This window comes from Myxocyprinus asiaticus, chromosome 22 (assembly GCF_019703515.2).
Source record: "Myxocyprinus asiaticus isolate MX2 ecotype Aquarium Trade chromosome 22, UBuf_Myxa_2, whole genome shotgun sequence".
NCBI classification, from domain to species: Eukaryota; Metazoa; Chordata; class Actinopteri; order Cypriniformes; family Catostomidae; genus Myxocyprinus; species Myxocyprinus asiaticus.
In genome coordinates this window covers 3,686,976-3,712,040 of record NC_059365.1, presented here as the reverse complement: position 1 = coordinate 3,712,040, position 25,065 = coordinate 3,686,976, and the positions used below count along the sequence as shown (strand labels likewise).

General features: G+C 38.0%; 1 protein-coding gene across 3 annotated transcripts; it reads left to right on the top strand.

Moving 5' to 3' along the window:
- Positions 1–18,758: 18,758 nt before the first annotated feature.
- Positions 18,759–24,624, top strand: hopx (HOP homeobox). Of its 3 annotated transcripts, none has more exons than XM_051650557.1 (3): positions 18,759–18,798; positions 18,982–19,258; positions 24,268–24,624. In XM_051650557.1, the coding sequence occupies exons 2-3, from the start codon at positions 19,097–19,099 to the stop codon at positions 24,343–24,345; spliced, it is 240 nt and encodes a 79-aa protein (XP_051506517.1). In that variant the 5' UTR covers positions 18,759–18,798; positions 18,982–19,096; the 3' UTR covers positions 24,346–24,624. The 3 variants fall into 3 exon arrangements, with proteins under 3 accessions (XP_051506517.1, XP_051506516.1, XP_051506515.1); XM_051650556.1 differs by having other exon boundaries at positions 18,784–18,798; positions 18,913–19,258; XM_051650555.1 differs by lacking the exon at positions 18,759–18,798 and having other exon boundaries at positions 18,825–19,258.
- The last annotated feature ends 441 nt before the right edge of the window (positions 24,625–25,065 follow it).

Here is a 25,065-nt window from a genome sequence, read left to right as displayed (position 1 = left end):
CTTTGTCTTAACATCTCGGCAGTACTGGGCCACATCGACTCAAGATGTCCAGATTACTCGATTGCTCAATCCAGCATCGCTATTATTATTTTTTATACTTCTGGTAAATGGTTTGTTCAAAGTGATCTAACTGGTTCTGGGTGAGAACAAATCACAAAATGTACCTCCTTTTACACTGTACATCCTGACATCAACAGTCTCCTTGGCGATCACGATTTCAAGCTCGATTACACTTCCTAGTTTCATCTAGCACTCTATGCATGCGTCAGGCACTAGGAAGTGTAATCGAGCTTGAAATCATGATCACGCCCAGAGACTGCAATGGCAAGATGTAGCCCCCAACACTTTTTGTTTCATATTCCGTGTCAGAAATCTGACCATGATAGATCTTGTTTTTGTGCTCTCATTGGGGGTTTTCCTCGCAAAGGTACGGTGCGCTTGTACTATGGTTATCTGTTCAGTGATACCACTGGCTTCTTTCGAAAATCTTTCAACGAGGGGCCTGGGTAGCTCAGTGAGTATTGATGCTGACTACCACCCCAGGAGTCCTGAGTTCGAATCCAGGGTGTGCTGAGTGACTCCAGCCAGGTCTCCTAAGCAACCAAATTGGCCCGGTTGCTAGGGTGGGTAGAGTCACATGGGGTAACTTCCTCGTGGTCACTATAATGTGGTTCTTGCTCTCGGTGGGGCGCGTGGTGAGTTGTGCATGGATGCCACGGAGAATAGCGTGAAGCCTCCACGCGCGCTACGTCTCCGCGGTAACGCGCTCAACAAGCCACGTGATAAGATGCGTGGATTGACAGTCTCAGACACGGAGGCAACTGAGATTCGTCCTCCGCCACCCGGATTGAGGCGAGTCACAACGCCACCACAAGGACTTAATAGCGCATTGGGAATTGGGCATTCCAAGTTGGGGAGAAAAGGGGAGAAATAATTATAATAAATAAATATATACATTTAAAAAATCTTTCGACGAATCCCACAATATTGGTACCCTCACTTCCTTCTTTTATCCGATGAATTTGTATATTGTTTTGCTGAGATTTGTTTTCTAAATAATCGGTATAAAATAACCTCTTCTGCAGCATTTTGTTTTGATGTAGGAGAAACCGTTTCTCATCCGTCTCTGCGATTCGTTCTTCAGCTTGCTGTATAGCACTTTCATTTCTCCGACAGTTCCTTTTAACTCCTTTACATCCGTTCTTAACTCACTCATTTGTCGTTTAGTGTCCTTTGAAAAACCTTGAAATTCTCTTCTGAAGTTCACAATTTCTTCTTTCAATGTTTTCAAAAGTTCAGTGGCTTCACTTCCAGCCATATTACCGGCCTCTTTATGTCTGCCTTGTCTTTTTATAAATGTACTTTCCGTCTTCACCCCAGATCTCAATAACATATCAAGTGACCAGCTTAATCATTTTGAACAGTTCAATCCAAGAAGAAAGTCATACCACCCCAATAATTGAGCGTCTACTTTACCACGCCGATTCCACACATGGCATGCATGGCATTCCACCGGAAGTAGAAATTACATATTTCACCTTTAAGAAAAAATGCAATGAATTTTCATTATTGGGTCAACTATTCCTTTAAGTGATGTTATCCACAGTTTTCCTGACCAACCACTGGACAGCGCCATGATGATTCTGCTTGCCGCTGGACTGTTTTCAGGTTCCGGTCTCCATAAGAAGCTTTGTAAAAACTACAGAAACGAGTGATCCAATAGTTTTGGAGTACAGTAGTTTCATGTTGTATTGTCATTTATGATTTGCATACATCCTTTGCGATGCTTTATGTGCTGATTTATTCATAGTCTTCGTATAAAACAAAACAAAAAAGCTTTAAAATCAATTGTTATAATCAGAGGTTGACCGATAGTGGATTTTTAAGATATACCGATAACTAATTTGGGGCAAGGGCAGATAGCTTATTAAAATCGATTGATAGATTGTAAAATCAATTTATTTATTTTTTAAAACCCTGTCCTTACTATGACAGGCACAGACAAAAAGTCCAAAAAGAATAATTTATTTGGTTTAAATTCAGATTTGGTGCATAACATAGGACTTTTATACACACTACGTGCACAATTATTAGGCAAATTGTATTCCTCAGGATTAATTTTATTGTTGAACAAACACAATGCTCTCAGTCAATCCAAAATGTTATTGAACCTCAAACCTCAATGTTTAACAAAGACAAAGTGAGTTTCGTCTTTCTCAGGGGAATATATAAGTGTGCACAATTATTAGGCAACTAAATTACAAAAATAATTTCTCCCAACTCAATTGTTTATTCTCAATTTTTAGAGTAGGTGCAACAAATAAGTAACACAAAATGACAAATAAATAACATTTTTGGCCTTTCAAAAATATTCAGTGACCAATATAGCCACCCTTCTTTTCAATAACTGCCATGAGTCTTCCATCCAGGGAGTTTGTCAGTTTCTTTATCTGTTCACGAACAACTTTCACTGAAGCAGCAACCACAGCCTCCCAAATGCTGTTCAAAGAGGTGTATTGTCTTCCCTCACTGTAAATCTCACATTTGAGAAGGGCCCACAAGTTCTCAGTAGGATTTAAGTCAGGTGAGGAAGGGGGCCAAGTCATTATTTGGGCACATTTGAGGCCCTTGCTGGCTAGCCAAGCAGTGGAGTACTTGGATGCATGTGATGGAGCATTGTCCTGCATAAATATCATGACCTTCTTGGATGCTGAGGACTTCTTCCTGTACCACTGCTTGAAGAAAGTACTTTCCAGAAACTGGCAGTAGGTTTGAGAGTTGAGTTTCAGTCCATCTTCAACTCAAAAAGGTCCAATAACCTCATCCTTAATGATAGCAGCCCATACCAGTACCCCTCCTCCACCTTGCTGGCACTTGACTCGAAGTGGTGCCCTGTGTCCATTAGTGATCCAACCACGGGCCCATCCATCTGGTCCATAAAGAGTCACTCTCATTTCATCTGTCCATAAAATCTTTGAGAAATCTGTCTTCATGTATTTCTTTGCCCAATCTTGACGCTTCAACTTGTGAGTATATTCAGTGGTGGTCCTGTTTCAGCCTTCTTGACCTTGGCCATGTCTCTGAGCACTTGACACCTTGTACTTCTGGACAATCCAGGTAGGTTAAAGATCTGGAATATGGTGGCACTGGAGGATAATGGGTTCCTGGTAGCTTCATGTTTAATTCTTCTGAAGTCTTTTGCAGTTAATTTGTGCCTTTTCTTCTCCATGTGTTTTTTGCGCCCCAGTTGACTATTCGCAACAAAACGTTTGATTGTCCGGTGGTCACGCCTCAATAGTTTAGCTATTTCAAGAGTGTTGCATCCGTCTGAAAGGCATTTTACAATATTTGACTTTTCAGTGTCAGTTAAATCTCTTTTTTGGCCCATTTTACCTGAGGTAATGAAGCTGCCTAATAATTATGCACACCTTGATATAAGGTGTTAGTCACTTTCACCACACCCTCCCTCATTACACAAATACATATCACCTGAAAATGATTGAATCCAATAAGCATTCAAGTTTATATGGTGTGGAGTTGGAAAATGTGCATGGAAATAATGATAAGATCAGAATACTCACTTGCCTAATAATTGGGCATGCAGTGTATAAACAAGCCCAAAACACAACGGAGACTCTTATTTTGAAATGAGGAAATGATGAAATAACTTACCGATATATCGGTTTTACAGATTAATTGGTGCTGATAGTTGCTTTTGAGAACTATCTGTTATCTGCAAAAATCTATGCCGATATTTGCCGATAGCCGATAGTTTTCAAAAGCAACTATCGGTACCAATTAATCGGTAAAACCGATATATCGGTCTACTGTAAGCAGGGCAGTCCTCACCCGGTGCATGCCAAACAAATGCACACTTCTGTTCTTTCTGCTTTTGGCGTAGTCTCTTTTCCACTACAAAACTTTGATATTTCATGGCTATGATGTCATACATTTCCTCTTGCCCAGATAAGTGACCACATTTTCCCTTTTCAGAATCCAAGTTTTTCCCCTCTCAGTCTCTCTCGTTTTGTGCATTCATTAACAAAGATCTTTCCTAATGTTTTATTCAGTGCAACATTTTGCATAATCGTACAAGCTTGTTGTCCTTTGTGTTCTGTTGTTTTCCTCTTTGCTCAACAAAACATGCAACACACACAAGCTGGTGTTGGTTATGCATAGCTGCTGGCCACAGAAAACCAGGGGCACTTCCTGCTTGAGCACAATATGTTTTGTTGAGCAGGAAAGATGTGGAAGATTGTGGTATTCCTCACAATGGGCAGATTGCATCTTAAGGGGTCTGTAAACATGTGTTGTTTCTTTAAACAAACATAACTGTCAGTAGTCAGTGGTATATGATAACAGTCTATACATGGCCTGTACTGCGGTAAAATCTGAAAGGTTTCAAGTGTTCTGGATAATATAATAAGAGGAAAGTATCAATTAGAGCAGATTCCAGACCAATTCTGCTTCTGAGAAAACCATTATTTAGATTCCCTACAATTTAAAGGGACAGTTCACCCTTTCACTCAAAGAGAAAGAACGGAAGAGAAAACAAGAAGAGTGTTTTTTAATGAGCATTCCACTCAAAATGAGAAACATATCAAGATAAAAGAGAACAAGAGGAGATTGTGATTATTAATGGTAATGTGATTGTACTGTGCTATTGATGATTTTGATGCTAGTTCATTCCAACTACTTTGTAAAAACACGTTTCATCTGGGTAAATATCACAAAGTAATATTCCATCACACCAAAATCAAAATATAAGTGTGGCATTTTTTATAAGCAGAAATATAGTCTAGTTTTTACACTGAGATATTATTTTCCTGACAGTCTTTAATATCTTTAATACAAAATCCTCCTGTCTGCACACAATAATAATAATAATAATAATAATAATAGTAAAAAAATAAATAAAAACAGCATTAATTACATTCCATACACCAAATGCTACTAATATATGGATGACCAAAGTATACAAAATAATCACAATTAAATAAATAAAACTTTAAGTAAATGTACCAATTTATTTGGAAATAATTGAATCATTAAACAATTATGTAAAGCAATAATTAAAATGTACCCATACATTTATTTTGTAATAACTCATGGAAAAAACTGCATTTACTGTTTAAAACATTTCATAATTTCCACTTTCAAAAAACAACTATTTTGTTTATATCTTTTGTTTATTTCAATCGTATTTAATAATAAAAGGCTAAACTTCCTAATGACACCTAACGGATTAATTAAATCCCGATTTTCAAACATCCATATCAATCCATACTAATATGCTATGACAAAAATTACTTGTAAGTAAAATATGAAAGTTACTCATATTAGCGAATAAATATGACATGGTTTTATACTTTAAGATTGATACATGATAACACATTGTAAAGATAACAAACAGTCATGAATAATATCTACTTAAAAGCAAGAGCATTAAGTAAAATTTAGAATTTACTTAGTACTTTCAAGTTCATGCTTAAATTAACTTATTCAACGTAGCAGTTACTTAAAGGAATATTCCAGGTTTTTGACATTCCCCACCTTTTAAAAATCTGGGGTACAGTGAGACACTTACAATGGAAGTGAATGGGGGCCAATCCGTAAACGTTAAAATACTCACTGTTTCACAAGTAAAGCCACAAGACGTAAACAATATGTGTGCTAACATGATTTTACTGTGATAAAATCAACCCGATCTCATGAAAAGTCGTATATAATTTACGAGTTGGCTATTTCGTATGGTCTCGCACGATGTTGTTCACATAAACTCGTATGACTTCATCACGTGCAAATGGACGGATGTCTAATGCGGAAGTAAGCGCGAGTTCTGCGCACGAGGCGTTAAGGACATACTTATTAATATTATGCCCTTATCCAAACTCCTTATCTAAACTTAACCAATCAGTAGAGTGTGTAAACATGATAGGAAGCTGTTGTGTGTGACAGAAGTGAGTAATTGTCCCGTATTAGATGGAAATGATGTCCAGCGACGTCATTGGCTGTAGTGAAAGTCGTAGGAATTCAAACGAGTGCAGTCGCACGATATCATACGAATTAGCCAAATTTAGACAAGCCGTACGAATCCTGACGATTTCGCCGTGAGAGTGTGTTGGATAAAATCACTTTCTTACCTTTTCTATGTAAAGTTATATCCAATTTTAAAACTTAGTTGCAATGACGATGTAATGTCAGCAAACGCTAAAACGACAATTAAAACAACTTTACAGCTCAAATAATAAGTTTTAACAGAAGAATGAATGTAGGTGCTTTTATAAAATTATAAGCTGCACATTTCGGCCTTTAAATCCTCCAAAAATTGGCCCAATTCACTTCAGTTGTGTCTCACTCTAACCTCGAAAAAAAACAAGTCAGTCTTATTTTTTGTGGTAATCAACATTATGCCACAAATGTTGTCAACTGAGCTTAACTTGTATTGAACCCGGAATACTCCTTTACTTAATATTTTCTGCTATATTTACTTCATCACATATTAAAGTGATTTATACTTAAAATTGTAAAAAAAAAAGATTTTTTTACCTGTATAATTCTTGACTATATTTCGTGAGAATCACTTCTACATTCTATATTATCTGTTTACACTATAATGAAAGTTAAACCAGAACTGTATCCGGAATTCATCTGCCACATATTTCTTGCACTCTCTAAATAATGCACAAACATACACACTAACAAAGGCAAATTAGCAAGACATGCGAGTCAACCTCCATTTGAATGAGTACAGTGGCTTCCATACATCATGATATCCTGCAGACCTCCTTCTGCACACTGGAAACACACACACACTGAATCAGTTAAATCCATTTATTTCACATGTAGCTTATACTAGTTACTATTATTTGCATGTCTATAAAAAGTGACAAAGTGTCTTGCTGAGTGACTCCAGTCAGGCTTCCTAAGCAACCAGTTGGCCCGGTTGCTAGGGTGGGTAAAGTCATGTTGGGTTAACCTCCTTGTGGTCACTATAATGTGGTTCTCGCTCTCGGTGGGGTGTGTGGTGAGTTGTTCTTGGATGCCGCGGAGAATAACATGAGCCTCCACACACACTAGGTCTCCATGGTAACGCGCTCAACAAGCCACGTGATAAGTTGCACGGATTGACGGTCTCAGTCGCGGAGGCAACTGAGAGTCGTCCTCCGCCACCTGGATTGAGGTGAGTCACTAAACCACCACGAGGACTTAGAGTGCATTGGGAATTCCCAATTGGGGAGAAAAAGGGAGGAAAAAAAAAGCGACAGTGTGTCTACAAATGTAAGATGTTAATTTCTCTCTCTATTTCTCTTTCTCTTTCTCTCTCTCTTCTCACTCATTTCCTCTGGTTGGTTTTGGTGTGAGTTCCAGAAGTCTTCAGTGGATCACTGTTGTTATGTAACAGCCATGTGCCGTTTGGTCCACACGTCTGTCTGCCAATCTTTCTATCTTTTTGCTCCTTACACGAATCTTCCACCAGTATGTCAAGCATCAGTGAACGTATATGCCTGGTTCTGTCCAGGGACTCACTGGTGCATTGACATTGGGCTGTTTTTAGGTCTTCAAGATTTGAGTTTGTACAGCAAATTGTAAAATAAAAGCTACTGTGGATTTTTACATTTTCCAATGACAATGAATGATGCTTGCCTGAGCTAAACTTGCGGCCCAAGGTGTTCTGAGTGGGTTTCAGCATGTTGAAATGTGGCCAATAGGGTGTTTTGGGTGGTTCCTTACTAGTCCAGGTCATAATATCCCACCCCCAATTTTCTAAGATGTTCTAATTTCTAGATGTGGCTCAAGACCTTCCTTTTTTTTTTCTCCTCCCCTCTCTCCCCAATTTGGAATTCCCAAGTCCTCATGGTGCCGTAGTGACTCGCCTCAATCCAGGTGGCAGAGGACAAATCTCAGTTGCCTCCGTGTCCGAGACTGTCAATCCACGCATCTTATCACGTGGCTTGTTGAGCACGTTACTGCGGAGACATAGTGTGTGTGGAGGCTCACACTATTCTCTGCAGCATCCACACACAACTCACCACGCGCCCCACCAAGAGCGTACCACATTATAGTGACCACGAGGAGGTTAACCCAACTTGACTTTACCCACCCTAGCAACCGGCCCAATTGGTTGCTTAGGATAAGCCTGACTGTAGTCACTCAGCACGCCCTGGATTCGAACTTGCGACTCCAGGTGTGGTAGTCAGCATCTTTACTCACTGAGCTACCCAGGCCCCCGCTCGTGTCCTTCCTTAAATTAAATTCTATTTATTGTAATTTGTTTAATTTAATATTTTGTCTATTCAGTTGGAAAACATTTATCCATATAAATGATGCAATCCGAGGAGCTTTTGAACAGCGGTGAAACACTTTCTTATGATGTGTTTCATTCATACGTGCACTTTTACACTGTTGTGAGTGAAAAGGTGAATATGACATCATAGAGGAACTTTCTGTTGGGAGCTTAATAGAGTAGCTCCATCGTGTTTCTACAGCTTAACAAAAAAACATTTAGAAACGTTTTGACAGATAAATAATCCAATAAATACACGATTACATGCCTTGTCAATGTTTTTATGTGGTTAGGGTATTTTTACAAGAAATGCTAACCAATGTAGCTTTTAATTTAACATATTTTATGCCTCATTCTATAAACAGAATCCACATACAATAAGAAGAGGATGTCATTGTGGACACTCTGTGGGGTTTTGAAGTCTGAAGCAACAAAAATAGTTACCCTTGTGTGAATTGTCATGTGAACATTTAGCTTTATGCTAAGCTAAATTGCTATTTCTTGCCTTTACTTGCATCTGTTAGCCGATGAAGCAATTCAAAGTATTTAGATAACGTTACTGACCTTAAGTAATCTAATTAAATATGTTACAAATTACATTTTACAGCATGTAATCTGTAGTGGAATACTTTTTAAAAGTAACCCTGCTCATAACATGACATCATTCTAAGTGTTCAGCTATTACGAGTCAACCACACAACCTCAAAACATTTCCAGGAAACTGTACTCACACCAGATCAGGTCCAGTTATATTCTAATAACTTGTAATGTGACCATAAGTAGTCACAAGCACCATTACTGTAACATGATGTCATTTTCAGTGTCCAAACAAACTGTGTACAGCCATTTGATCTGGTTAAAAGGACACTGAATTCATGTCATCAGCTAATCTATTGTCTGATGAGTCATTCTAGTGTCCCTTTCTTCCTCTCTGTATCTCACTTTTCATTGGTAATCAGGGGTCAGAGAATATTTCAAACAGAGTGAAAAGCAGTTTGTCACTCATTCTTGTTAAATGCATGAACTTCGTCCCTGTCGAGTTATGAAGATATGCTGACCATATACAGTGTGTCTTTTATGAAGAGAGAAAAAATTAAATAATCTATTCATACATCCAAATACAGATGCATACAGTACCAGAACCCTGATATTTTGTTAATTATATATTTACTGATCATTACACAAATTTTGTTTGTGCCACTCTTCATCAGTGGCATAGCCACGGGTGGGCCAGCCCCACTCAAATTAGACCCAGGCCCACCAAAAAAAAAAAAAAAAGATTTCTGAAAGTCTGTTCTCAAACAAATCTTAACAAATTGTGATACTGAGAAAACACATGAATAAATAAATGGAAGTGCGATCTAATTGGCTGCATCGTTGTCAATCAACTCCTCTAGAAACGTCATCAGCGCCGTGATTTGCCTGTAAGTGCGAGTATGGCGAAGAAAACAAAAGCTTCAAGTTATTTTATAGTTAAAGATAATTGGACCAGTCTATTTTTTCTCCACTTCTGTGTTTGTATTTTTTATGCAGTCCACTCAGAATCGTGCCCAATAGTTATGTAGGGTTATATGTTCAGTTTATGTCTAATTCAAGTTAGGTTCTTTCTCATGGAAAGCTTTCTTGCAGCTTTTGATTAAAAAAATGGAGATGTGGTTTTGTGCATATATGCCTTGTTTTCTTAGGTGATATGATTTTTGTTTTTGTTTTGTTTTTTAGCATGTTTTAAGTTGTGTAGTTTAGTGCTTTCCAGCAAAAAATTAGTGGGGCCCCATTTTTATTGAGGCACACCCAAAAGTAATTTTCTGGCTTCGCCCCTGCTCTTCATATTTTATCATATTTCTCATTGGCTACAAATTTAATTCTAACAATCAGAGGTCGACAAATATAGGTTTTTAAATGGCCATGCCGACTCTCAAATCAAGGGCTGAAATTATATCAGCAATAAAACACAATATATAGCCAATAAGCTATTTAGTTCAAATTTCAAAATTGCTGAAATTAAATAAACACTCATTTTAAACTATACTTGCTCAAAATCCAATCAGAAATATTTGAAAACAGTAAATGTGCATTATACATTGAAAAGTCTGTTTGTAGATTTTGGAAATTTGGCACTTGGTATGCTCGAAAAATCAGTCACTTAAAGCTTTCCTGATTATAAGGTATGAAATCATATTCTGACAATAAAGCATTTGTTAACACAATTAATTAAAATTACTCTCACTGTGACTAGTCCTCCCCGTCTCCTCCCTTTCATACAGTTTCTAAATGGACAGAAAACAACTTGTCTGCAAACATGCGCACAACTCTTGCGTACGCTGGATAAGCCAGTAAGAACGGTGGTAAAGTTGTTAACATGCAACGCAAAATTGGGGTAATGGTCAAAAATATACCCATGCCAAACAGTTTATTTTTGCGTTTACATGACCACACACATTTTAAGAATAATTGGTGTAAGAACATGCATGTAAAGACACGAGATAGCATCTGAAATGCGTGACTTCTCCACCCTGACCTGCCCTGTTCTATTGAGTCAGTAAAAACTTTAATACAGATGATCTCATGACCAACACTTTGCTGAGTAATATATCTGTATTTTCTAATATTATTAATATCACACAGTGTCACGACTTGGCAAATCAATTGCATTTTGTGCATTAATTTTTCTGGCCATCAAAACCCTTTATTAAACATAGTACTGGACCGTTTGTTCAGCTCATTATATCAAACAGGGTGTGCAGTCGGTGAAGAACCTGCCCCTCTGGGTGTGATCGGCACCAAAATAAAGGGCTTGTGCTTGCAGGAGCATGTGTGGGCACTGCGATCCACACCTTTATAACTTTGAGTCATTCAAACACCTAACACCCTCTCCTAAGGCAACAGAAAACAGTTAAGGTTAAAGAAGAAAATGAAGACAAAAAGATAGGAATCAACATCATATTAATGGTGCTAGCTAAGGAAAGCATTATTGTTACCATGATACCTTCTCCATGATACCTCAAATTATGTGGTTTGTTGAGGAGAGGTGTGCTCTTACTTTTTAAAGCTAATGTTGTCAAAAACAACGACCGCAAAATAGCACCCTCTACTGACAACTGTTATGAACAACATGGCGTAAAAATGGCATTAAGCCTCAATAATTTGCTGCAACTACAACACTATGAGAACACGAAAAATTATTGACAGGTTATTGCTGTTTACAAAGTCTAGAGCTGTCACAGAGGCCGGTGAGATATTTCATTAATATCTTTCAGGGAGTAGGACATTTTTGTGTACCTTTCCACGAAAAAAATCACTTACAGCACCTTTAATTACACAGAAATTCACTTTCGAGAGCGTCTGCTACAATTTTTACAAATGCAAATGTTTAAAGCAATAAAAGAAACTGGATGAAATGCCTAAACAATGAACGATTTTATATGGTTCGCTTCTTCATGGGTGTACAGATAGTTTTAATTCATATGAGATGGCGGAATTGTAAGATATTGTACGACTTAGTTCGAACAAAAAGGTACTACTTATATTCCCATAAAAACCAACCAATACAAAACAAAATTTTAAACCTAAACAATACAGGGAATTAATTTTAGCTAGTCTCTTATCCAACACTTTATATTAAAAAAAGCAATCGTCAGTGAACACATTTACTTTTCAGTGTCCAAACAAACTGTGTACAGCCATTTGATCTGGTTAAAAGGACACTGAATTCATGTCATCAGCTAATCTATTGTCTGATGAGTCATTCTAGTGTCCCTTTCTTCCTCTCTGTATCTCACTTTTCATTGGTAATCAGGGGTCAGAGAATATTTCAAACAGAGTGAAAAGCAGTTTGTCACTCATTCTTGTTAAATGCATGAACTTCGTCCCTGTCGAGTTATGAAGATATGCTGACCATATACAGTGTGTCTTTTATGAAGAGAGAAAAAATTAAATAATCTATTCATACATCCAAATACAGATGCATACAGTACCAGAACCCTGATATTTTGTTAATTATATATTTACTGATCATTACACAAATTTTGTTTGTGCCACTCTTCATCAGTGGCATAGCCACGGGTGGGCCAGCCCCACTCAAATTAGACCCAGGCCCACCAAAAAAAAAAAAAAAAGATTTCTGAAAGTCTGTTCTCAAACAAATCTTAACAAATTGTGATACTGAGAAAACACATGAATAAATAAATGGAAGTGCGATCTAATTGGCTGCATCGTTGTCAATCAACTCCTCTAGAAACGTCATCAGCGCCGTGATTTGCCTGTAAGTGCGAGTATGGCGAAGAAAACAAAAGCTTCAAGTTATTTTATAGTTAAAGATAATTGGACCAGTCTATTTTTTCTCCACTTCTGTGTTTGTATTTTTTATGCAGTCCACTCAGAATCGTGCCCAATAGTTATGTAGGGTTATATGTTCAGTTTATGTCTAATTCAAGTTAGGTTCTTTCTCATGGAAAGCTTTCTTGCAGCTTTTGATTAAAAAAATGGAGATGTGGTTTTGTGCATATACAGGTGCATCTCAATAAATTAGAATGTCGTGGAAAAGTTCATTTATTTCAGTAATTCAACTCAAATTGTGAAACTCATGTATTAAATAAATTCAATGCACACAGACTGAAGTAGTTTAAGTCTTTGGTTCTTTTAATTGTGATGATTTTGGCTCACATTTAACAAAAACCCACCAATTCACTATCTCAAAAAATTAGAATACATCATAAGACCAATAAAAAAAAACATTTTTAGTGAATTGTTGGCCTTCTGGAAAGTATGTTCATTTACTGTATATGTACTCAATACTTGGTAGGGGCTCCTTTTGCTTTAATTACTGCCTCAATTTGGCGTGGCATGGAGGTGATCAGTTTGTGGCACTGCTGAGGTGGTATGGAAGCCCAGGTTTCTTTGACAGTGGCCTTCAGCTCATCTGCATTTTTTGGTCTCTTGTTTCTCATTTTCCTCTTGACAATACCCCATAGATTCTCTATGGGGTTCAGGTCTGGTGAGTTTGCTGGCCAGTCAAGCACACCAACACCATGGTCATTTAACCAACTTTTGGTGCTTTTGGCAGTGTGGGCAGGTGCCAAATCCTGCTGGAAAATGAAATCAGCATCTTTAAAAAGCTGGTCAGCAGAAGGAAGCATGAAGTGCTCCAAAAGTTCTTGGTAAACAGGTGCAGTGACTTTGGTTTTCAAAAAACACAATGGACCAACACCAGCAGATGACACTGCACCCCAAATCATCACAGACTGTGGAAACTTAACACTGGACTTCAAGCAACTTGGGCTATGAGCTTCTCCACCCTTCCTCCAGACTCTAGGACCTTGGTTTCCAAATGAAATACAAAACTTGCTCTCATCTGAAAAGAGGACTTTGGAACACTGGGCAACAGTCCAGTTCTTCTTCTCCTTAGCCCAGGTAAGACGCCTCTGACGTTGTCTGTGGTTCAGGAGTGGCTTATCAAGAGGAATACAACAACTGTAGCCAAATTCCTTGACATGTCTGTGTGTGGTGGCTCTTGATGCCTTGACCCCAGCCTCAGTCCATTCCTTGTGAAGTTCACCCAAATTCTTGAATCGATTTTGCTTGACAATCATAAGGCTGCGGTTCTCTCGGTTGGTTGTGCATCTTTTTCTTTCACACTTTTTCCTTCCACTCAACTTTCTGTTAACATGCTTGGATACAGCACTCTGTGAACAGCCAGCTTCTTTGGCAGTGAGTGTTTGTGGCTTACCCTCCTTGTGAAGGGTGTCAATGATTGTCTTCTGGACAACTGTCAGATCAGCAGTCTTCCCCATGATTGTGTAGCCTAGTGAACCAAACTGAGAGACCATTTTGAAGGCTCAGGAAACCTTTGCAGGTGTTTTGAGTTGATTAGCTGATTGGCATGTCACCATATTCTAATTTTTTGAGATAGTGAATTGGTGGGTTTTTGTTAAATGTGAGCCAAAATCATCACAATTAAAAGAACCAAAGACTTAAACTATTTCAGTCTGTGTGCATTGAATTTATTTAATACACGAGTTTCACAATTTGAGTTGAATTACTGAAATAAATGAACTTTTCCACGACATTCTAATTTATTGAGATGCACCTGTATGCCTTGTTTTCTTAGGTGATATGATTTTTGTTTTTGTTTTGTTTTTTAGCATGTTTTAAGTTGTGTAGTTTAGTGCTTTCCAGCAAAAAATTAGTGGGGCCCCATTTTTAAACATAGTACTGGACCGTTGATTTTTTTCGTGGAAAGGTACACAAAAATGTCCTACTCCCTGAAAGATATTAATGAAATATCTCACCGGCCTCTGTGACAGCTCTAGACTTTGTAAACAGCAATAACCTGTCAATAATTTTTCAATAACATTTACTTACTCATCATTCGATATTTATTTACAGTATGCCAGTGGCGTAGCCAAGGGTGGCCCGGCCAACCCAAATTAGACACAGGCCCACCCAGAATATTAGAGATTCGTTTTTGACTTCAAATATGTATAATTATAAAATAGTAAAAAAAAAAAAAATAAAAAAAAAAATCATAAATTCTGCTTTCTGAAGGTGTGAAACAGCCTTTCTGTTGCAAAGGAAAATTTGGAGAAAAATAATTTGGGCAAATTTTGGCCCATCTATTTTTATTGAGGCCCACCCAAAAGTAATTTCCTGGCTATGCCCTTGCAGTATGCAATACAAATGACTGATGTATCTTAATAACGTGTAATATGCTTTCTCGTCTCTCTCTTTCGTAGTGCACCAGTTATTTTCCTATTAAAATCATGGTTAGCTTTAGAGTTTGGGTAAACGGCTAACCAGTTACCATTTGGAAGGGAGGCTGTGGAACTTCTGAACCAGAACTGAAAAATACTGTTTTTGCGAACTGAAAAGAAAAACATTTCGTTTTAGTCCCTGCATGCAACACACCTGGAAGAGCAACGCTGTTTATAACTGAGTAGGAGAAACGCTGTACAGAAGCTTCATTGGTTTTGGTTTAGATCTGTATCTGTTTGTTTACTCACAATGGGGCATTTGTGTGCTCATCCTGAATGTCTCAACCATGAGATTATGTCCGAACATGCCAACGCGAATACGTCACACGAGAGACTGCGTGAACTCCGCCCTCTCATGAATGTGTATAATGCTGCTGATCGGAAGCGATGATTTATAGTTAAAAAGTACTTAAATATTGATCTTTTTCCACACCAAAAGCGATCGTTCCACTTTAAAAGACATTAATTTAACCAGCGGAATCATATAGATGACGTTTATGCTGACAGTCTGTTCTTTTTGGAGCTTTTTGGACCCACTGAGCTGAGATATTTTTTCTGTTTTTCTTCAAATGTGTTCAGCAGAAGAAAGAAAGTCATACACATCTGGGATGGCATGAGGGTGAGTAAATGAGGAGACAGTTTTCATTTGTGGGTGAACTATCCCTTTAAACAGTGTTAAATCAAGCAAAGCAACACTTTTTCTGCAACAAGAAAAAAAACTTTATTTTGTTATTGTACTTCCACTAATTGTCTGCCAGGGGCAGCACTCTTGTGTTTAACTTAATACTGTGTTTTTCAATCACTTGCATTGATGAATCAGGCAGAAATAGATCAAATTATACGTAGAATATACATTGTTTTTGTTTTGTTTTTCTCACTTTACTCCCCAATTCCCAATGCACTCTAAGTCCTCGTGGTGGTGTAGTGACTCACCTCAATCCGGGTGGCGGAGGACGAATCTCAGTTGCCTCCGCGTCTGAGACCATCAATCCGCACATCTTATCACGTGGCTTGTTGAGCGCGTTACCACGGAGACGTAGCGCGTGTGGAGGCTTCACGCTACTCTGCGTGGCATCCTCGCACAACTCATCACACGCCCCACCGAGAACGAGAACCACATTATAGCGACCACGAGGAGGTTACCCCATGTGACTCTACCCTCCCTAGCAACCGGGCCAATTTGGTTGCTTAGGAGACCTGGCTGTACATTATGTTTTATATAACAAATTCTTGAGATAAACCACAATTCCATATTTTATATAACCTAGCCACACATCTCAAGTGTTACTATAGTTGCTCAAGTTAAATAAGTGCTGAAAGAACCTCTTTCAGTATGCATGTGTTGCAAGTGTTCATGTAGTGGGTTCTGTAACATGCAAAGTGATATATAAGCAGACCAGAGGGTTTAGTGCTCTCTTTGTGGGGGTCTGGAATCTCCCCCCAACTTCCTCTCTTCCTCCCATGTCCAACAAACAGACCATCTTTTACCGCTGCTCCCCCAAAACCTCCCATTCCCTTTAACTCTCCTGTCAAAAAGAGCCTGCAGGCTTCCTTTAACTATGGCACACATGTAAGTTCAGAACATGACAGAGTGATGTATCTGTATTTAAAACTCACCATTCAACATTCTTGCAAAGCTTCACAATCCATGGCATGAACATTTACAAGGCAAGTGCTGTAAAGTGGTGCGTTCCCACAACTGACCGTAAACAATGGGATGGAGAAAATGTGTTCAAACACACTCAACAGCTCTGTTAAAACGTTCCAGGGAGTTTCAGTTGAGTCTGAATTAAGCACCTGGGATGGAAGAAAGATATTCAGTTAAATAAAGAATGTGTTTGTATGAGTTTTGCTATGTGTCTTGCATAACATATGACCAAAAAGTGTAACAAACTCAAAGTCTTTCACTCCAGATTCACTGATAGCTGCTTTAAAGGATTAGTTCACCCAAAAATGAAAATTCAGTCATTGTTTACTCACCCCTGTGTTATTATAACTCTATATGACTTTCTTTCTTCTTCTTAACACAAAGGGAGAAATTGTGAAAAAATGTTGTGCTCAGTGATGTCACACAATGGCAGTTTATGGTGACCACCTCTTCAAGCTTCAAAAGAACACAAAAGTATAATTCATAAGTCTAATAAATTATTCCATGAGACTCATGATTGTTATGAAATCATACGATAAGATTTGGTGAGAAACAAACTGACATCTAATGTATTATTTAGTGAAAATGTTCACTGACCGTTGATCTCGTGCGCGTTCATGATAGGGCACAAGAGCAACAGTTCACACAGCGCCCTCGCGACATTGGGGTGTTCAAGCGAAAACTCATTTTGTTTTACTAAAAACAGGTCCTGAACAGAGATAGTAACAACAGAACACAACACATCTGCACACAAAACAGAGAACAGAACTTACTAAACATGTCTGAAGAGTTTGTAGGTGAAGAATTGATGCATTTCTATGCCCAGCCTTATTTTTTTGAACGTTTTTTTGACCGGTGTCAGTTCACAGCGGGCATGTCATGGCTGGTTAGGACAAAAACTCTGACTACCATAGAAAAGATACCTTTTATTGCGTGTCGTTTGCCGTCAGGTTAGGACATGGTGTGACTGTGACTGCCTCCTCTATGTTTCTGTTTGATTTCCGAGGACTCCATTAAAAAAAATAAGGCTGGGCATAGAAATGAATCAATTCTTCGACTACAGACTCTTCAGACATGTTTAGTACGTTCTGTTCTCTGTTTTGTGTGCAGCTGTGTTGTGTTCTGTTCTGTTGTTGCTATCGCTGTGGAGGACCTGTTTTTAGATAAACAAAACGATGTTTTCACTTGAACGCCCCAGCGTCACGAGGGCGCTGCGTGAACTGTTGCTCTCATGTCCTATCATGAACACGCACACAGGAGATCAAAGGTCAGTGAACATTTTCACTAAATAATACGTTAGATTTCAGTTTGTTTCTCACCAAATCTTATCATATGTTTTCATAACAATCATGAGTCTCATGGAATAATTTATTACACTTTTGAATTATACTTTTGCATTCTTTTGAACCTTGAAGAGGTAGTCACCATAAACTGTCACTGTATGACATCACTGAGCACAACATTCTGTGTTACAGTGTGGCACTTACAATGGAAGTGAATGGGGCCAATCCGTAAACGTTAAAAATACTGTTTCAAAAGTATAGCCACAAGACGTAAACAATATGTGTATTAACATGATTATAGTGTGATAAAATCACATACTAACCTTTTCTGTGTAAAGTCACAGTATATCCGATTTTACAACTTCATGCCATCACGACATAACGCTGTAAACGTCATTGAAAATGATGATTTTAAACAACATTACTGCTCAACTAATACACACGTTTTAACAGAAGAATTAATGCAAGTGCTTTTATAAAATTATAAGCTTCACATTTCTGCCTTTAAACAATCAAAAAATTGGTCCCATTCACTTCCATTGTAAGTGCCTCACCGTAACCTCGATATTAGCTTTTTTTTTTCAAGAAGGGACGAGTCAAAATTATTTTTTGTGGTAATGAACATCATGCCACAAATGCTGTCGATTAAGCTGATGTACAGTAGAATATTCTAATATCATCTTTCAAAGGTACACCTGCTGCAGGTAAACAAACACTGCATGAACAGTGTTTGACACGCTTCAGCCCCGCGTGACGTCATCTAGAGGGCATTACATAATGGTTAGAGTGATCAGAGACTGAGCAGTAGGCGTCTGAACATCATCGCAGCAGGTACAGTTCACATGTTGTGTTTGCCTTTAAAGATACTGCCGGGGGGAGTCTGTCAGTTAAATTGTCTGTAGAAAAGGGGCGTTCACTGTTGTTGAACTTTCTCTGTTGTTGCAGTTTCACGCACATCAGTGGACTGAAGTTTGTGGGTCTCACGCTGACGTTTCTGTTTTCCATTTTCAACAGCATTTACTCACGGAGACTGGTGTTTTTAAAGGCTTTGGACTTTATTTGCATGGGACATTGTGACTCGGATCAGCTTATGTGTGATTGTTTCATTTGATATATCTGGGGTTGAAACATGACAGCGAATGGAAACGCGATGGCGATGTTTGGGATGCCTTTAGCGGAGGATCAGATTAAAGTTCTGGAGGAGAATTTCACCAAAGTCAGCAAACATCCCGACGAAACAACGCTGATGCTGATTGCGGCGGAGTGCGGGCTGAGCGAGGAGGAGACGGCGGTGAGTTTCTTATGAGGGGGCGTTCACACCGCAAACGTTGTATGTCCATCCGCGCTGTTTTTCAGTTGTTTTTCTATGTAAACTTGCACTAGGCTGATATCTTTGACCCTTGCGCCCCGTCTCGCTTAAGTAAAAAATTACGTCAACCTTCTTAAATGCTTATCGAGACACCTGCGTTCTGTTCTGTTCGCTGCGCTGCGTCTATTTATAAAAAAATAATAATAATAATATTTTTTTTTTATTTTTTTTTAAGAGCAAAATAGCGCGTTCTGTCTGAACGGCCCCTAAAAATCACACGCATCTGAATTCTTGCAACAAAACAATTCTAGAACGCGCCGGTTGTAATCAATAAAGCTGCGTAGAACAGTGACGTTCGCGTCTAAATTGCGTTCTTAAGAAATGCGTTTAGAAATAGATACCGTATTTCTGTTGGAATTTCCAACATGTCCAATCCCTGAAGGATCCTGATGTATTTAAATAGAATTCTAGCACAAAACAAATGCCTGATCTGTCAGAACACATTTCCAATAGGACAATCCCATACAGAAATCTGAAATGCCTATGGCCATATATGAATAGCCTATAAATAAAAACAATTGTAGTTGATATATTTGGGCATACATATTAGAAAATACTACATATAGGTACAGGTATCCTATGTAACTTCTTTTCTATCAGTGAAAACCATACATGAACATTCATACAGCCTATAATTAGTTAAATTACTCTATGGGTATTATGAGTCCCAAAAGGTTAGAGTAGTTCGAAGATTTTTAGAAGAATATCTCAGCTCTGTAGGTCCATACAATGCAAGTGAATGGTGGATAGAACTTTGAGGCTCCAAAAGCACATAAAGGCAGCATAAAAGTAATCCATACGACTAGTGGTTAAATCCATGTCTTCAGAAGTGATATGATAGGTGCGGGTGAGAAACAGATCAATATTTAAGTTCTTTTTCACTATCAATCTCTATTTTCACTTTCACATTATTCTTCCTTTGTTTTTGCAAATTCGCATTCCTCGTGCATATCGCCACCTACTGGGCAGGGAGGAGAATTTATAGAAAAAAAAGGACTTAAATATTGAGCTGTTTCTCATCCACACCTATCATTTCGCTTCTAAAGACATGAATTTAACCACTGGCATCATATGGATTACTTTTATGCTGCCTTTATGTGCTTTTTGGAGCTTCAAAGTTCTTGCCACCATTCACTTGCATTGTATGGACCTACAGAGCTGATATATTCGTCTAAAAATCTTTGTTTGTGTTCAGCAGAAGAAAGAGAGTCATACACATCTGGGATGGGAGAATTATAATTTCCCTTTAAAATTGCCTTGTGGGACATTAAAAGGAATTTTGAGAAAACCATCAGTATTTTTAAACTCCCCTAATGCAAGATTTTATTCCAATAGGGTGGTAAAGATACCACAATATCTGATATGATATTAAATAAAAGCCTATTGAATAAACTCAAATGAAGACTGTTTTACTACAACGAGCATAATATATTATGTGTCCTAGTTTGTTGCATCAGTAACAGTAAAATGACAATAAAAAAATACTATACTATACTCTTGGCACAAAGAATACCATCGTAAAAAAACAATCATGTACATTTGGTACTTGCTTTGATCAGGACATATACTTAGTGAGCCATGGTGAATTATTGCTGCATAGCAACCTGACTGACTTTATTTGAACAGGGAAAGTTTTAATGATTATAATAAATGCTAAACTAAATAATAATCAAATACAGCTGTCAACGGAGAGGTATTCTTAATTTTATCCAAAGTGACATGCAGCACACTTACAGGTTCAGTCCCCATGTAGTAACCTTAAGTGTCTTACTAAATTGCACAATGAAAATTCATGAATCGGTCCTTGTGGGGTTTGAACACCATTTCAGTCACCACCAGCCTAACCTTTAACCGCTAAACCACAGCAGCAATGCAAGTTCCTCTCTCTATCATCCCATTCTTATGCATTGTTGTCATTCTTGTTTTGCTGTCACCAGCTCAAAATATCCCAATGACATCATTAAAAGCTGCTGGGTCTGTGCTGTTTTGAATGAGAGAGCTGACACTGACCATAAACAAAGTGTTCAAGCACAATAGGTGACCCGGAGCACCTCCGGACGCGCCTTTCCTCGAATGGATAAGGATGACGTGTTCAAACACATTGTGTCTGATTTCTAAACTACAAACCCACAAAGGAGGTGTAATAAAGCGAGTTAGTGTATGTTTTAATGTCTACATAACTGATGGATATTTCGGGGCTGTTGAGCAACACTTCTAGTGCCGACAGTGTGATGTTTGGCAGAATGTTACTGGAAACATTCTATCTTGAGGCTGGTCTGTTTCTGTCACAATGACTGTGAAAATCAGTGCATGAGTGCATTTACTCAAAATGAAACAGCCTTTGTAATAAATCATTCCACAGAATTGAAAAGCCTCATTAATTTGTAATTTAAGAGGTGTGTGATTCTATACAATGTACACAAGTCCATAATTAATACATGCATAAAGAGTGAATCTTATGGAAAGCAGGTCATATATTTAACCCTTTAAGCTTTAGGAAAAATAATAATTACAAAAATATTAACTACAGTGTTGACAAACACAAAATAGGTATTGTTTGAAAGCTTAGAAGCTCTACTTTACAATGCATGTAGGTATTATGACCAAAGCATCACAAGTGCTATGAAATTTGCAGACAAATCAGAAGTGCTCCATTTTGAAAATGTATTAAAAAAACTTGCACTGCACATATTATTGTAATCTGTAAAAACATTAAAATGATAAAATAGCCATGTGTCATATGATGTTGGAAAGCTCTCAAAGAGTAGAATACAACCAGTTTATTTATTTTTTTACCCACTGACAAAAATGTACAGAGTAATAGCTAAGTATATGTCTTTGACAGACATGTTACATGTAAACAAGTGTTGCTTATTTGCGGCGTTTCCGCATAAAACTTCACAAAAAATAAACTGAATATAAAATATCACATACCATTACTTTGAGGAGGTGATTATCTTTAAAACGAACCCACACACAACATAATTTGATGCATAGATCATTAGATAATCCACATGAAGTACTATGTGCACACAGCACATAATGTGCTATATGGCTAAAAACATGTTAGCTTCTCTGGTACAAATGACTTTATCGGAAATGATGTAGTATGTTGTCCAGCGCCATGGAACGCTAAACCAATTGTATTAGGATTTTGATCGCTGCATCCAGAGGTGGAAGTCATCCAAATATGGGCAGAGAGGATCGTTTAGTGTAATTACATATGGCCACCAGGAGATGGCGCAAAGTACATGACACAGACTCAATGATGACTCTAAAGGCACAGAATGGAACTGAATGAGATCTTGTTTCACATGCCTGCACCCTTTGGAGAGAGAGCATACCTTTAGTCATTGTTGTATTTGCATGTGTAATCAGTTCTTATGTACAAGTATTATGTTTTATTTGCTTGGAGACGTTTTTGGACAATAGGATAAATTATTTTTGTAATGCTATAACTTTTGATTGCTTTGTTGTATCAACACAAAATGTACATATAGGTGACATGATTGGGAACAAATCAAAAGCAGTTTTTTTGAGCTACCTTATTTACACCCTGAGATATAAATGTCAAATCAGAAAAAAAAAAACTTTTTTTTTTTTTTTTACGTTCTAAGAATTTATCATAATCTATATCATTAAAAAAAATGTGGAAAGTTTTCTTTAAAATGACGCCAAGCACTTGACTCTCCATGTTTTGTTTTTTTTGTCAAGTTATAAGACTTTAATATTGGGTATGCCACTGACATTTTTTTTTTAAAACATTCAGAGGTTAAAGGGTTAACCCTAAAATAAAAAAGAAAATAAATAATTACAGTTTGCATAAAGAAAATTAGGCCTATTTTTCCATCTTTTTTTATTTTAATTGCAACATTATTTTAATGACAATTAAGTGTATCTTTTCCAAATCCTCATTATCATAATGAATACCTAAAATAGGTTGCATTTTCTATAAGAGATATGACCCAGGCATGTTCTGGTGTTCTGGGGTCAATGCCCCAAAGTGAAAAATACTATGTCCTCATGTACAGGTATGGCTTCATTTCTTAAGCAAATATGACCCGTGGAAAGCGTGTTTGAATAACAAACTCTGTCCTTGTTCTGGGATCTATTATATCACTGCTTTGCATTATTTGAATGTTAAGAAAATGAACACGCAATGGGCGTGGTATGACGAACAAGGATACACACCTCTTCCTCCTCCTGCTGTAAACTGGTTGTGCTTGCTTGTCGTGCTCAATAGTAAACACAGGCGTTGTGTGTGTGTGTTGTGTCAGAGGGTAAGCCTGTGATGGGTGGATAATGCTGAGGTAAAGTGTTTGGCACAGAGTCAACCACCGATCTCACCCCTACTCAAATCTCAGGCCAGTTACTCACACCCACTACAGATGCCGCCAGTATTATCTGACCCTTGAGCAATGAGTCCTGGTCTGTTTTAAACCTGCAGCACTGTGAGGCAGACATAATGATCTAAGATGAGCTGTCAAGAACTTTGTCTCCTGATTTGTCTGATTTTTTGCTGTCAAGACAAAAGAGAACACAAAACTTATGTCACACACACACTTTTTCACTCTGTGGATATTTCACCCCAAAACTGGAGCTCGCACATACTCATTCGTTTAACAACACTTCCAGCTTCGGCCACCGGGGGCAGTGATTTGAATTTCTGTGTGCATAGACTGAATTCAGTAGCAAAACTTTCAATCTACTGTTGCCGAATTCACAGTGAGATCAGTCTGAAAATGAAGCAAACATTCATATCTAGAGACCAGGAAATCATAGATGCATGAGGGTGGGCTTTTTTGACTTGGGCCAGTAAGTCCCAATATAGCAACCCCCTAGTTTTGAGGCGGCAACTTTTGCACGAACGAACACCAGAGTTAAGTCTAGAATTAGTCTAACCTCTCTCTCTCTCTCTGTTTCTTCTGTAGAAATGGTTCAGGATGAGAAACGCTCAGTGGAGGAAAGCTGAAGGACTTCCTGCTGAACTGGGATCAGTGAAGGACTGATGGAAGATCTCCATTCTTCATGATTTCTATCTGTCTCTCTCTTTGCTCCACTCATTGTTCAATAGACCAGCTCTCTGTCTCTCATTCTTTCTTCTTTTTGAGGACATTTTCTAAAGATTGAAGATCTATATTGGTCTTTTATTATTTGTTGTATCTAAGTTCTTTTGCTGAAAGCAAAGTGTATGTATGCCATATATTTTATTGCCAGAATATAGATAACATGTATTGTATGTAAACATCTGTATATACAGTAAAGAAATACAGAGTCTGTATGTTTTATTTCAAGTGTGGATACTTTTTTGTTATCTATCTGTCCGTCTGACATTCTGTCTGTCTGTCTGTCTATCTAGCTATCTGTCTGTCTGGCTGTCTGTCTGTCTGTCTAAAGTATGTGAACCCTTTGGAATTAGCTGATTTTCTGCATTAATTGGTCATAAAATGTGATCTCATCTTCATCACAAGTATAGACAAACACAATGTGCTTAAGCTAACAACACACAAACAATTATAATCTTTCATGTCTTTATTGAACACATCCCATTAAACATTCACAGTGCTGTGGAAAAAGTATGTGAACCCTTAGGTTTAATAACTGGTCGATCCTCCTTTGGCAGCAATAACCTCAACCAAGCGTTTCCGGTAGATGCGGATATTGGATTAGAGCTGCACAACGTTCAGAAGGAATTTTGGACCATTCTTCCTCACAGAACTGCTTCAGCT

Coding starts and splice junctions, on each gene's coding strand:
- hopx (XM_051650557.1), top strand. CDS start 19,097: ATGACAGCGAATGGAAACGCGATGGCGATGTTTGGGATGCCTTTAGCG. Junction 19,259..24,267: donor TGAGCGAGGAGGAGACGGCG/GTGAGTTTCTTA, acceptor TTTCTTCTGTAG/AAATGGTTCAGGATGAGAAA.